At 33.9% G+C, this 15,575-nt stretch overlaps 1 protein-coding gene and 1 long non-coding RNA gene across 2 annotated transcripts in view; both read left to right on the plus strand.

Annotated features, from left to right (window-relative positions):
• LOC123385474 overlaps window positions 1-14,896 on the plus strand; it is a 331,702-nt gene extending 316,806 nt beyond the window's left edge. The window contains exon 8 of the long non-coding RNA XR_006598053.1: window positions 12,278-14,896. This is a non-coding gene — a long non-coding RNA (uncharacterized LOC123385474). The remainder of the gene's footprint in view (window positions 1-12,277) is intronic.
• On the plus strand, window positions 47-1,917 carry LOC101099553 (glycerol kinase-like). The gene has a single exon (XM_019830965.3). It carries the CDS (start codon window positions 92-94, stop codon window positions 1,751-1,753), a length of 1,662 nt encoding a protein of 553 aa, XP_019686524.1. The 5' UTR covers window positions 47-91; the 3' UTR covers window positions 1,754-1,917.
• Window positions 14,897-15,575: the final 679 nt, after the last annotated feature.

Genomic DNA, 15,575 nt, shown 5'->3' on the forward strand with positions numbered 1-15,575 from the left:
CTTGCCTTCTGTCTCACCACCTGCCTCTCCCCCGCGTGCCACTGTTTCCCTGGAAACTGGACGCAATACCCGCTGACCGGAAGCTGGTTTCATGGCAGCCGCGAAGAAAGCAGTTTTGGGGCCATTGGTGGGGGCAGTGGACCAGGGCACCAGCTCAACGCGCTTTTTGGTTTTCAATTCAAAAACAGCCGAACTACTTAGTCATCATCAAGTGGAAATAAAACAAGAGTTTCCAAGAGAAGGATGGGTGGAACAAGACCCTAAGGAAATTCTGCAGTCTGTCTATGAGTGTATAGAGAAAACATGTGAGAAGCTTGGACAGCTTAATATTGATATTTCCAACATAAAAGCTATTGGTGTCAGTAACCAAAGGGAAACCACTGTAGTCTGGGACAAGTTAACTGGAGAGCCTCTCTACAATGCTGTGGTGTGGCTTGATTTAAGAACCCAGTCTACCGTTGAGAATCTTAGTAAAAAAATTCCAGGAAATAATAACTTTGTCAAGTCTAAGACAGGCCTTCCACTTAGCACCTACTTCAGTGCTGTGAAACTTCGCTGGCTCCTTGACAATGTAAGAACAGTGAAAGAGGCTGTTGAAGAAGACAGAGCTCTTTTTGGGACCATTGATGCGTGGCTTATTTGGAGTTTGACAGGAGGGACCAACAGAGGTGTCCATTGTACAGACGTAACCAATGCAAGTAGGACAATGCTTTTCAACATTCATTCTCTGGAGTGGGATAAAGAGCTCTGTGAATTTTTTGAAATTCCAATGAAAATTCTTCCAAATGTCCGGAGTTCTTCTGAGATCTACGGCCTAATGAAAGCTGGGGTCTTGGAAGGTGTCCCAATATCTGGGTGTTTGGGAGACCAGTCTGCTGCATTGGTGGGACAAATGTGCTTCCAGGATGGACAAGCCAAAAATACCTATGGAACAGGCTGCTTCTTACTGTGTAATACAGGCCATAAGTGTGTGTTTTCTGAACATGGCCTTCTGACCACAGTGGCTTACAAGCTTGGCAGAGACAAACCAGTGTATTATGCATTGGAAGGTTCTGTAGCTATAGCTGGTGCTGTTATTCGCTGGCTAAGAGACAATCTTGGAATTATAAAGAGCTCAGAGGAAATAGAAAAACTTGCTAAAGAAGTAGGTACATCGTATGGCTGCTATTTCGTCCCTGCGTTTTCAGGGTTATATGCACCTTACTGGGAGCCCAGTGCAAGAGGGATCATCTGTGGGCTCACTCAGTTCACCAATAAATGCCATATTGCTTTTGCTGCATTAGAAGCTGTTTGTTTCCAAACCCGGGAGATTTTGGATGCCATGAACCGCGACTGTGGGATTCCACTCAGCCATTTACAGGTAGATGGAGGAATGACCAACAACAAAATTCTTATGCAGCTACAAGCAGATATTCTGTATATTCCAGTAGTGAAATCCTCAATGCCTGAAACAACTGCCCTGGGAGCTGCCATGGCAGCAGGGGCTGCAGAAGGAGTTGATGTTTGGAGTCTCCAACCCGAGGATTTGTCAGCGGTTATGATGGAGCGGTTTGAACCCCAGATCAACGCTGAGGAAAGTGAAATTCGTTACTCTACATGGAAGAAAGCTGTGATAAAGTCAATGGGTTGGGTTACAACTCAGTCTTCGGAAAGTGGTGACCCTAGTATCTTCTGTAGTCTACCCTTGGGCTTTTTTATAGTGAGTAGCATGGTAATGTTAATCGGAGCAAGGTACATCTCAGGTATCCCATAAATAATACCAACTCATGGATTCCAAAGATGTGAGCTCTTTGCCTAGTGAAAGAATCTAACGATTGTCTCTTAATGTGATGTCACTGTTCATAGTATAAGTCACTTGCTACATGACCCTTCAAGTAGACCTGGGCTTTGAAATAAAGAAAATTCTGCAGAATGCTATAGAAACATTTGGTGTGGTTTTTTTTTTTAACATGGAGAGTTAAGATTGGACCAGCCACCTTTGGGGCTGACCCCTCATTTGCCATTATGTTCTGCCCCATTCCCTCTGAGACCTAGGAAGAATTCAGATCCTTCATTGGAATCTTTCATCAAACATATTCAAACACTGATGGTCTGGGATTTGATTCTCTGCACTACACACATTTGATTAAGAAGTGATTACTAACCACCTACAAATGAGTGACTTTTTGTCTGTTTCTTTTTGACAGACCCTAAAAGTCTTCTTTTGTGCATATTAAGAAGACCACAACATCTTCACTGAATGTTTAAATGGAAACCTCTACTAAATTCTTAAAACGTAAATTTAGTACTCTCATAGCCTAGATATTGTTTAGAAACGTATTTGCCAAAACTGAAATTCTTCAGACCTTTTACCTGATTTTGCTAATTCACTGAATTGCTGTCTGGATCTTATAGGGAAGAACACTTTTTCTTTCTTTTTTCATCTCTTCTTTTTATATTTCTTACTTTGTATGTATAACATACATGCCTATATGTTTTATATACTGAGAGTAACCCATTTATAAGTTAAGAGTACATTTGATCTCACTAATTACATTGAATTTCTGTCTGGATCTTATAGGAAGAACACTATTTTTTTCTTTCCATCTCCTTTTTATATTTCTTACTTTGTACGTATAACATATATGCCTTTATATTTTATATACAGAAGGTAGCCTATTTATAAATTAAGAGCACATTGTATCCAGTAGGTTATGATGGGGCTGGTCTTAAGTGGACCACTATATTTATAAATATTTTGGGGAAAACACTGTGTACATTTTTGGGCAACAGTTATGCATATTTACCAGAAGAAACTTTTTCCTAAAGAGCCAGCATTTAAAGTTTAAGTATATGTTTTGGGTTAATAAAAGAAAATGTACTTTAAAAAAATGGGTTTTGGAAGAAGAGAATAATCATCTGGGTTAAATGTTGGTGACTGACGAGAATTAAGAGCTGATTTTGAATCAGGCTAAACAGATTTTGTATTAATAAGACTTTGAAAATAGAAACCTCTTTGCAATTGTGGAAACAAAAATCTCAACTGAAGTAATTTTTTTTAATGAGAAGAAAAATTTGGCGACTGTGCCTATAGTTTTCCTGATGGCAAGTACAAAAATATTAATATGTAGTTGTAGGTCAAGGAATGATTTTTTTAAGAAAGGAGAGCAGATGGTGAACATAAGATGTTCTATATGACATAATTATCTACTTGAAATTAAAAGCATGCAATTTACTCTCATTCATTAAAGTGAGTTGGAGCAAATTTGTTTGGTATTTTAAGAACCTGCATGTGATTTGACCATAGGCCATATAGATTGTTGAGCCCGAACATAGAGAGTTGAAAGACCATATTTTCAAAGATTAATTATTCTTGTCTGGCATAAAATGGTAACTAAAAAAATAAATGATCTTCATAAATATTAGCCACTATTCATAGGACCTATGCCATGTGGACCCATATTGAAAATTATGTTTCCACTGCACAATTTAGCTATTCAGTTTAAAATGTAAATGCAATTAATATTTAAGACAAATGTATCAAAAAATTAAGAGGACAGAAAATATAATACAGAAGAGGTATGCTAATCACAGAGAGAGTGGTAAAAAAAAGAGAAAACACCAAACATCAATAAGTAATATAATGATCGCATAATCTGGAATAAGAGCATTTATCTAAGTATAATTAGTATACCTAATATAACTCATAAAACAATATAATTATATTAATATTAATATATTATTTTTAATTTTTAAAGCCAGTCATTTTATTTGATCCAGGACAAGGGTTTTGAGAATAAGAGTTCAGATAACAAACACAAGTTCAGCCATCACCAGAGAACTAAATTAGACCAAAGGAAAACTGGCATTGTGTATTAAGGCAGATTCACTCCAAAGGCTTCAATGCAGTTCCAAATCTTGAATTAAAACATGGTATAAGGCACTAAAATAAAATATAAAAAGGGATAAATTTGATTACTCTAAATCTTGGTAGATCTGCCACTCCCCCTAAATTTAACAACTTTTTTTTCTTGCCACTGAGTAGTGTAAAATTTTGTTATTCGTTTCCCAAATACAGAACAAAGTTTTAAAAACTTTAAGACAAACTCAGAATTGAGTCTTAAAAAGCTAGCAAAAATAATACTTTCAGAGTATTTATGAAGGATTTCTTGCCATGAGATCTGTTATCACAGAGATAAAACTGTATTCCAGTAATCAATAAAATATTATTAAAAATATAATCAGGAAAAATGAACTGTCACCAGACAATCTGCCACAACATTTTTCAATGAACAGGATTTAGTTTAACTAATTAAAACAATGTGCTATTAAAATGATGGTGTAAATCTGTTATACATAATCATGTGTTTAATGTACCACGGTAAATAATCATGCTTCATTCAAGTTGGTGAAGGATTCCTGAGTTTCTTGTTTATTTGTTTTTAAACTTCTATAGAAATGCTTTCTTATATTGAAATTTAAATTGGAAAGAGGTGTCTAATTATCTGGTCTCAAATATGATGTTGATCTAGAATGATTGGGTGGGCCATCCTTTTCCTTTAAGAAGACATGGAACTGATATGGTAACAAAAAACCAAAATGCCAAATGATACTCATTTGGGGATGTATCTCAGGGAAAAATCAACATATTTGCATAAGAAAAAAGGGCAAAGGGAATTTTTATATGGCACAAGAGTGCTACACTTCATCAAAGTAAATGCATGAATAAAAGAAACTCTTAAGATGTAAATACACTCAATAAACCATGCAAATATTTAAACATTAAATATCTCAGTCGTATGGGACTAGAAAAATTTATCAAAATGTGAAACGTGTATTTAAAAACATTACTTTAAAAATGATCCCATATGATACCCCACTTTTTAAACATTTGCAGTTACCTAAATATAAGTGCATGGCTTGATATATGTTTTTGAATATAGGAATTCCTCAAATCACACTTAAATTGCATTTTTCTACTGTGTTTTTTTTAACTTTTTTCTTTTAAAAATATCTTTACTGAAATATAAATCAAAGATCATAAAATTCACCCATTTTAAAGTTTACAATTGAGGGCACCTGGGTGGCTCAGTCATTTAAGCCTCTGACTCGGTTTCAGTTCAGGTCATGATCTCACATGTTCATGAGTTCAAGCTTCACGTTGAGCTCTGCGCTGATGGCACAGAGCCTGCTTGGGATACTCTCTCTCTCTATCTCTCGCTGCTCTTCCCCCTCTCATGCTATCTCTCTCAAAAATAAATAAACTTAAAAAAATAATCATAAAGTTTACAATTCAATGGCTTTTAGTGTAGTCACAAAGTTGTGCAAGAATCATCACATTCACAAGTTTAGAACATTTTCAACATCTCAAAAGGAAACCTATACCCATTAAGTCACACCCCAATCCTCCTCAACCAACCCCAAGCCCCCAACCCTGCCCACCACCACTATGGCTTAGGAAACTACTAATCAACTTTCTGTTTCTATATATTTGCCTATTCTGGGTATGTCATATAAATAGAATCATACAATATGTTGTCTTTCATAAGTGGCTTCTTTCACTTAGCATAATATTTTCAAGATTTAGCCATGTTGTAGCATGCATCAATACTTCATTTCTATGGCTGAAAAATATCCCATTGTATGGATATACCACATTTTGTTTATTCACTCATCATTTGATGAACGTTTGGTTGTTTCCATCTTTTGGCTATTTTGAATAATACCACTATGAACATTCAAGTACAAGTATTTGTTTAAACACCTGTTCTCAGTTCTCTTGGGTATATATCTAGCAGAGGAGTTGCCAAATCAAATGGTAAGTGTGTGTTTAATGTATTGAAGGAATGCCAAATTATTTCTCTAAAGGACTGCACTTCATGTTCCCATCACAATCTATTTCATTTTTAGTTTTAAAATTAGAACCAACTTTATTTCTAAATTCAAGGCATCTGAAATCTGTTTGGTCTGCAGTCCATCAAGTCCTGTCTCTTCTTGGCCTCAATATACTGTCCCTCCATATCATCATGACTGAATCATCCTACTTCAACCTCATTAAACTTGATCTTGGTCTGTACAAAATCAAGGAATTCTAGCTCAATATTCAGACAGTACATCAAATCATTTATTGAAACTTGACCAACTTTGACTTTTTTTCCTATTTAAAATTAGAATATGTTCATCCTGTTCTCCAAACCTAGGACCTGCCTCAAAATATAATTGCAGAGGTGCCTGGGTGGCTCAGTTGGTTAAGCATCTGACTCTTGGTTTTATCTCAGGTTATGATCTCAAGGTTCATGAGTTCAAGCCCCACATCAGGGTCTGCACTGACAGCAGTCTGTGAGCCTGTCTGGGATTCTCTCTCTCCCTCTCTCTCTGCCCCTCCTCCACTCTCTCTGTTTCTCAAAATAAATAAACTTTGTATATATTATGTTATATAATTTTATATATTATAATTATATATTATAATATAGGATGTTATTATATTATTATTATATATATAGTTGCACTTACTACATTCCATTTCTTATTCCTGTGCCTGACATCTCTTTTATCAGTAGTTTGTCCATACCATTGTCCATGTAAGGCAAGGAGTCTGTTATGATAGTGATAGTCTCAAGGTGAACTGGAGTCATATTGAATTAATTCTGGTGGCATTTTGCCCATTACCAGAAGGCAGATTTCCATGTCAATTGATTATCTGCCTAGCTGTCAATTCTAGAATTATCAAATTCAGTTTATAAATGGATTCAGGTTTTATAATTCCTATTAATTCCTCTTGCTAGTTGCTAAGTTCCATTTTACCTACTACCTGCAGCCACAACGTGTGTTCCATTGTCTGTAGTGCTGGCCATCGTATTCTAAATGCTGGACTTAATATTCTCCCATCATATGGTACTCTTAGTGTCTCCCACTTTCTAGTAAGAATGTCTACTTATAGGTTCCTTTCTCAACTCTGACTCTTCCATAGAAGTTACCATGCTAGACCTTAGCCATGTGCCAAGACATGACAGCTATGCAAGATGGCCCATTTCTAAAATGACAAATACTTATGCTTCTTTTGAATTTTATAATATTAATATATTACTTCAGCATTTCATTGTATTCATAATTTTGCAAAGATTTTATCATAATTATGAAAATGTTATGCATATTTATACTTGTTAATGGAAGCAGTTTCTACCTTTCTTGAACTCCATTGGTTAGGAAAAAAAAAAGAAAATGTAAGTCCTTTTTAATTCAATAAGATCTGTGTTGGCAAGTGTGTAGTTTGTAGGTTTTCTAACAAATGCTATGGTAGGTCTATAAAATAGGACATGAAAATAACAAAGCAGTAAATTCAAAAATAATATCGCTATGTTCTTAACTGACAATGGCCTAAGAAAGTTTAGAAAAAATATTTAGTAACAAGTAGTTTAGGTATCAGAGAAAGCCCATTCCTACGTGGAGGTATGCTAAATATTTGATGAAGATGATTATAGCCATTGCAGTGTTGTAGAGTAAGTCAAACAATGTCTGATTATTTAATTTCCAGCTGAATGTTTGTATCTCCTAAACTTTTCAGCAATATTTATTTCTTTTGAGTTTAGGTATAACAGAAAAGCACATGGAGTAATTATTTAAATATTTTCAAGGACCAAGATATTATATGTTAAATTAATTACATGTTCTGGAGCATAAACCAGAAGTATTCATTTTACAGATATTTTCTCTATTTCCATAGAGTATTCTTCTTTATAAACTAAGTTTCTGTAATTTAGACATAAAAATAAATAATGACTAAAAAAGATTCTTAAATATCCAACTGATAAAAATTCATGGGTCCATGATGATGTTAAAAAAAAGAGAGAGAGAAAAACTATGAAGAAAAACTCATTTGCCACCAATATTACCCCAACTCTGTTATCTGAAATTTATTAATTATAGAGGCAGAATTAAACATAAATGCTGCCCTTTAATCAAAAACTGTAATTCATCTCCTGTCGATAATCAACAGCTCAGAGAAGGCTAGCTAAAAATATAGAAAGAATGATATAATTAGAAAATTACTCCTTATTACATTGGTGATTCAGTAAATGATCATTAGTGTAGGCAAAAAAAAAAAAGTGAATGAAGGATTATTGAGGACCAGATATTTTTAAAGTGTGAAAAGTATTATCTCACAGATTTTTTGCTAATTATGAAAGAAGAAAAACATATCTTTATAATAGAGAGATCTAGTCTATAATCTCAAAGAAAGATGAATGTTAGCCTTACTTATTTTGGTACAACCAGATACTGTGCCAACTGATGGAATTCAGTGTACAGTAGATTGTATTACTTGTACTGTATTTTTGCCAAAAAAAAATCATTTGAATTAAATCAGGCCTTTAGGCCTAATTTCTGGTTTACAGGTAATAGAGTTTGAGGAAAAGTTTAAATGACATCATCAGGAAATAATTAGGCAAGTCTAGTATGTGGGAAATTCTAAAAAAAACAGATTTCCAATACCATGCTGTCCTGATGATTACAGCTTTGTAATACAGGCTAAAGACCAGGATTGTAAAAAAATAATCCAGTGAAGAAATAAATGGACAAAAGACATGAATAGACACTTTTCCAAAGAAGACAATCAGATGGCTAACAGACACATGAAAAGATACGCAGCATTGTTCATCATCAGGGAAATACAAATCAAAACCACATTGAGATAGCACCTCACACCGGTCAGGTCAGAGTGGCTAAAATTAATTCAGGGAACAACAGATGTTGTCAAGGATGTGGAGAAAGTGGAACCCTCTTGCACTGTTGCTGAGAATGCAAACTGGTGCAGCCACTCTGGAAAACAGTGTGGAGGTTCCTCAAAAATTAATAGAATTATCCTATGACCCAGCAATAGCACTACCAGGAATTTATCCAAAGGATACAGGAATGCTGATTCAAAGGGGCACATGTACTCCAATGTTTATAGCAACACTATCAACAATAGCCAAGGTATGGAAAGAGCCCATCTGTCCATTAGCTGATGAATGGATAAAGATGTGGTGTGTGTGTGTGTATATGTGTGTGTGTGTGTGTGTGTGTGTATAATGGACTATATATATATATATATATATATATATATATATATATATATAAAATGAAAAAGAATGAAATCTTGACATAAGTGAAATAAGTCAGTCAGAGAAAGACAGATATCATGTGATTTCACTCATATGTGGAATTGGAGAAACTTAAGACCATAGGGGAAGAGAAGGAAAAATAAGACACAAAGAGAGAGGGAGGCAAACCATAAGAGACTCTTAAATATGCGAACAAGCTGAGGGTTGATGGGTGTGGGGGACTGGGGAAGTGGGGAAAATGGGTGATGGACATTGAGGAGGGCACTTGTTGGGATAAGCACTGGATATTGTATGTAAGTGATGAATCACAGGAATCTATTCCTGAAGCGAAGAGTACATTGTATGTTAGCTAACTTGACAATAAATAAATTAAAAAAGTAAAAAATAAAAGAAACAGACTTACTGTCTTCAAAAATGTATCTTAAAATAATAAAATGGTGGAAATCTAATATAAATTTTAAAAACAATAAGAAAACTTTAAAAATGAATGTGTGAAACTTTTTGTATCATGGTTGAAAATAAAATAGCAATAAAAAATGATGGCAGATATTTGAGGAATTTAGAATATGAGTTATATGTTAAAATTCAGAAAATAATATTATTTCTAATGTACTATTACATCTTATATAGGATATTGGCATTGAGGTTAGGTAGGAGTATGTCCTATTTAGGAAATGCATACTGATTTATATTTAGGTAAATTATCATTACTTTGTAACCATCAAATGGTACAAATATATATATACATAAATATTAATAAGTAGATGAAGCTGTTATCACAAAATGTTAAAGAATTTTTATTTCTAGATGATGAATATGATGTGCTGATATTTGTTGTAAGATTCTTTTCCTGTGTTTTTTGAATTTGGAAATTTTTCACATTTTTCATAATGATAAGATGAGAACGGAACTATATAAGAATAATATAATTATATAAGAGCATTTTTAGGGTAAGCAAAATAAGATTATGATGGTGAGTAATTTTCTACCATAATATGCATATTTTCTTTGGTTTAATAAGTGAGAATTTACAAAATTATTTAAATGATGCCTTTAATTTGGGACACAAAAAGTCTAAATCTCAAAAAAGATCTAGCATTATCAAAAGAATGTTATTTCAGTATTTACTAGATTGGGCTCCACTCTCCTTTTAGCACTTCTAAATTTGTAATACTTTTCTCTAATTTAGAAAACTGCCAAGGACATTTTAATTCTCAAGATTTTGTAGATAAACTGCTTCATCAAGTTGAAGCAAATTCTCCCCTGCCCCCTCCCCAGGCTGGGGCTTAGAGAAAAGCTACTTCTGTTTTGCATTTACTTCACTCTTGCCTAATAAAAATCATTGAAAATTATCCTGTGGGCTGTTGATACAGACTTTGTTGGATAATAAATAAGTAAAAGATTTAAAAAATTAAGCAAAGAGAACTCATGAATTATGGGTAGTGTTTTTGTGAGCAAGAATAATCAATTCACTGCTATTTCGAAACCAAAGTCCAATTCTCTGCAGTGGTCGCATTCCATGTTATATATGATATATTGCAATATCAAATATGTTGAAAAAAAAAACATCTTTCACTAAAAATCAACAGCATTCTAAGAGTATTTGCAGTCATTTATAAATATCATCCGTACTGTTCATGAAAAATGAGTAAATACTTCTTTTGATTCTAATTATTTGTTACTACATCAAGAGCAGATAGTGCAATGTGTGTAAGATGGGAAGATGCAGAAAAATGCCAAGTGCCAGGATCCCAAATAACTTCAAATAGCTGATCACACAATGGCTCAGATTCAGGTGTGACGAATCCTTGTAATTGAAAGAAATTTAAGTGAATACTGCTAGATAGACTTCTAAATGCAATTAATGAAGGTATATCATAAGAGTATAATGTACAGTAGTGTAACAGAACTTATTATATAGGTGTTTACTAATAATATATTAAAATCTTCCTAATATTATCTGGAAAAAGCAGCCCACACTGTTTCAAATAATCTCAACCTTTTTCTGTCTTTCAATTTTTTCTTGCAAATCTTAAAGCAACTAAAACCACAAACCAAACTCTGCATGACATCTTAACTATTAATACCATAAATAACTGGATTTAAGGTATTGTTGGATTTCTGAAATTTAGCTGAAAGTTGTCAGTAATCTGATTTGACATTTGGTAGGAAATAGCACTTTTAGCCATAGGTATCCAAAACTATGGGCCTGAGTATCAAAAATTTCTAGCTAATTAAAGAAAATACACACTATAGGTAAAATTTTACTGGATTTTGCTTTTAGAAATTTCATTTTTAAAAAGTGTATGTGGTTAAAGAAACAAATCCTGTTTATGTACGCCTCATTGCAGAGTGGGTGTTTTACAATATCATCCCATTCTTTTTTTTTTAATGTTTATTTATTTTTGAGAGAGAGAGAGAGAGAGAGAGAGACCAGGGGAGGGGCAGAGAGAGAGGGAGACACAGAATCTGAAGCAGGCTCCGGGCTCCAAGCTGTCAGCACAGAGCCAACGCAGGGCTTGAACCCACGAACCGTGAGATCATGACCTGAGCTGAAGTCAGATGCTTAACCAACTGAGCCACCCAGGTTTCCCTATCACCCCAGTCTTCATAGACCACAGTCCATGCTGCTACAATGAGGCAATGCTTTTATTCTCACTCTAGTGTCTGTAGAACCCTGAGTGTATGTATTTAAATAATTAATTTTCACTTATGACTATGAAGAATATCATAGGTGATAGATAGTATCTTATCCATCTTTGATTGCCTAGATCCAAGCACAGGGCCTGACACAGACAACATACATGAGTATATATTGTGTTGAATGTAATTTGAAAAGCTAAGAGACAAGAGTTGCTAACTTTGTGTTGTAGAGACCTGGCTTGTGTACCAACCCATCGGCTCTACCGCTTAGGATTTCTTGAATGAACTTGAGAATATAATTGGGGACTATAGATTCTTAATTGTGTCATATTCAAATTGTCAATAAGATTGCCTGCTCACATGATTGTCATGCGAATAAACTGTAATGAAAATAACAGGTGGTAGTCTTCATTGAGTAACTTTGCTGAGCACCTACTATGTAACAAGTGTGGCCTTCAGTGTGATATGCCAAATTCTAAACATTTTAGATACATGATCTGATTTAATGCTGGACAACGCTATAAATTATGGGTTATTATTTCTCAACTTTACAGGTTAAGAAAATCAAACAAAAGGAGACTAAATAATTTGCTGAAGATCAAACAGAAAGTGGATTCGGAACCCAGGTAATTTGATTCCTTTTGAGCTATCCAAAAGGCCTGCATATAATAATGATCAATAAAGATTTAGATTTAAAAAACAAAACAAATGCTATTATGAGACTCCTTTTTTTGAGGAAAAATTGCAGACCTTCTTTGGTCCAATAATTGCTAATGAGTGTGTCATTTTTATGAGCGTATGAATATACTTAAGCCTTCAAAGACTCTCACTTCGGCAAGCTGTTGAACACTAAATGGATGTGAATAGCTAGAGGGAAGTATTCTCTGCATAATAGGAGTGACTTATTTCTATTAAAGAAAACCACATGTGACTTGTGTAAGACGTGGCACTTCTGCCATATGATTTACAACGTATCTATTTCTTTAACTCTTCCTGCATGTTTTTGACTTAAATTGCCCTTGCCTTTTAGTTGAGATTCAACATTTGAAATATGAAATAAGAAGTGTTATTTCCATCTAATTCTTAAAAATTTGGCTTCCATCTCGACAGGCACCTGATTTGGAGAAAAGTAGAGGCTCTAGCCAGCTGGAAAGAATGAGAAAGTTAAAAAAGAGTCAAGGTTTCTAAGAATATAGGTCTCTCCCCATTTAAACAGTTCCAAACCACACTCACTTATAATCATAGACCAAAAAAGTCTTGACTTTTTCTCTATAGAGCCTTTTAAATCATCTATGGCAGGCCAAGGGCTACAGCTCCAGGCAGCCACATGGTCAGAATCTCTGTTCTCATGTCTGTGACTATAAGAAAAGTCTGTAAACCAATTTCCAGACTGTGTTAAAAGTAGTTTAACTGTCAAAAGAAAAAAAAAGGTGCCTTTGATGTTCAATATTTGAAATTAAACATTTGGTTTGTATATGTGTCCTTTTAAGGATTATTAAACTATAACTAGTCACTTATACTTGAGTCTCACATTGTTACAGCTAACTAACAATTATATTACTTCTCAGCTGACTCCAGTATTAAGCTTACAAGTGCCAGTTACAATTAAAAAGAATTTTTTTGAAAAAAATTCACCACAGATTATTCACAAAACTGAATGCATTTACTTTGTGGAGTTCCCTACAGGTAAACTAACCTAAGCTAAGCAGGTATGGTTTTTCTAAACACTGCTCTCAGATTATTTTTTTTTCTCAAATAATAACAGCTTTAAAAAAAGAGTTTTACATTATTTTCTGCTGTATAGCTGTTATAACATATGAGGAAGAATAGTAGTTTGAGTGACTCCGTTCTAGGAAAGCATATATTTATTTTCTACAATATAAGAATTTCTTTACTGTCATGATTACTTCTTCCATTAATACTGGTCAAGGCAAATATGCCAACATCTAGACATAAAATTTTTAGTATTTGAATAAATTTGAGACCAATTAACTTGGTCTATCCCAGCACACGAAATGAGTTCATGAAAACAGCCTGTTTGCTGTATTGCAGACCAACTGCTGGAGAACATTCATCAGTCTCTAAGGAGAAGTTTCTATTTCCACAGGACTGTTCCTACAGATTACTATTAAGTGGCGGCAATAAGGATGTTTTGGGGTTATTTTCCATCTCTATCAGTTCCCCTGGGTCACCCCATATAAATACCAAATTGAAGCACATTGTGCTCGCTATTCAAAATATCTTCAAAACAAGTCCCCTACAGTCCCCTTCCAATTAGACTGACCCTCTTAAGTTCCTCTTAAATGGAAATTCTGAAGCTACTATTGGTGGTTATTCCTTCTATTTTGAAACAGTTTAATCAAAATAAATTTCTAGGGAAGCAATTGTCTTGTTCTCATACTCTAAAAGTTTGCCAATAGAGTCCTGTTTATGCTGGCTAAGTAACAACAGTTACTTGTTTTCTTTTCCACTCTATTAAATTAGGTAAAATGTCTCTAATTTTGTGGAATAGTGGTAAACTTTGAATATAACCTAAAAATTTGCTTCAAGAGTTATCTTGACAGCATCATTTCTAAATTGATCAAAGTATTCAATACTGATATATAGATTTTGATTAGCAATCAGACTTCTTATCAAAGCCCAAATGTATTAAATTTTTAAAAAACAAATTTCATAAAAATTATATAAAAATGTTTGTTTAAAATAACCTGGATGATATTAGCATCCACGTTTTTGTAATTAATAAATTTGAAAGGGAACAATGAAAAAGAATAATCTTTAGTTATTTAGAAGGTACAAGGTGGTTACATATTTCATCCAGAGAATGATTCACATTTTATAGGAATATGATGTTCATTTTGGCTTATAGACTTTTTCCTTTATAATTCAATTGGACCAAATTTTTCTCTTATGGAGTATATAAAGAAAGTATATTTGTCAATACATTTCAAGAATTCACATATATTAGTGCTTATTATTTGATTTAATGGGGAGACACATACTGCTAAATGCTCTTAACTATATTATCTATTAGCCTGCAAATGTAGAAAGATATCCAAGCAAGAGTCCTTCTTTTAAAGCTTATTTAGGAAGTAATTTCATGAAGCACCTGGGTGACTCAGTCACTTAAGCTTCTGACTTCAGCTAAGGTCATGATCTTACAGTTGGTTTGTTTAAGCCTCATGTCAGGCTCTGTGCTGACCAGCTCAGAGCCTGGAGCCTGCTTCTGATTCTGTGCCTCCCTCTCTCTTTCTGCCCCTCCCCCACTCATGCTCTGTCTCTCTGTCTCTCTTTCAAAAATAAATAAGCAATAAAGGCAGTTATTATGTTTAAAACAAAAAAGAAAGTAATTTCATGAATTTAAAAAGCATTTTTCTTGCCAATGATTAATATATCATAGAGATAATTATTAAAGATGATTTGTAAGCTGCAATAGGTTGCTTGAAAAATAATTTTATTTTCTACTCTAATTCCTAATTTATAATTAAGTAGTGTGAAATTAATATAACTTTGATAAAATTATTCATGTAAAAATCTATGTAATATTTCTTAATATTTAGCTTCAACTTTATATTGAACCATGTATAACATGCATAAAGGTAGGTGAACATGGTGGAAGATACCTGGAAGGTTGCTGGTGTTTGATCTGTAGCCTTACCCAGATAACCAATAAACAGAACTGTATTCATATCCCAGAATGCTCTACTATGTGTCTTTCTACTTATAATCCACACGAAGGTAAGTGATTTTCTTACTTTCACAGATTTATTCACTTGGTTTAGAACTGTATATAGTAGAATCATGCAGAATGTACCTTTTTGTGTCCAATGCCTATAAGGCAAATGTTTTGAT

Source organism: Felis catus, chromosome B2, assembly GCF_018350175.1.
Source record: "Felis catus isolate Fca126 chromosome B2, F.catus_Fca126_mat1.0, whole genome shotgun sequence".
Classification (NCBI taxonomy): Eukaryota; Metazoa; Chordata; class Mammalia; order Carnivora; family Felidae; genus Felis; species Felis catus.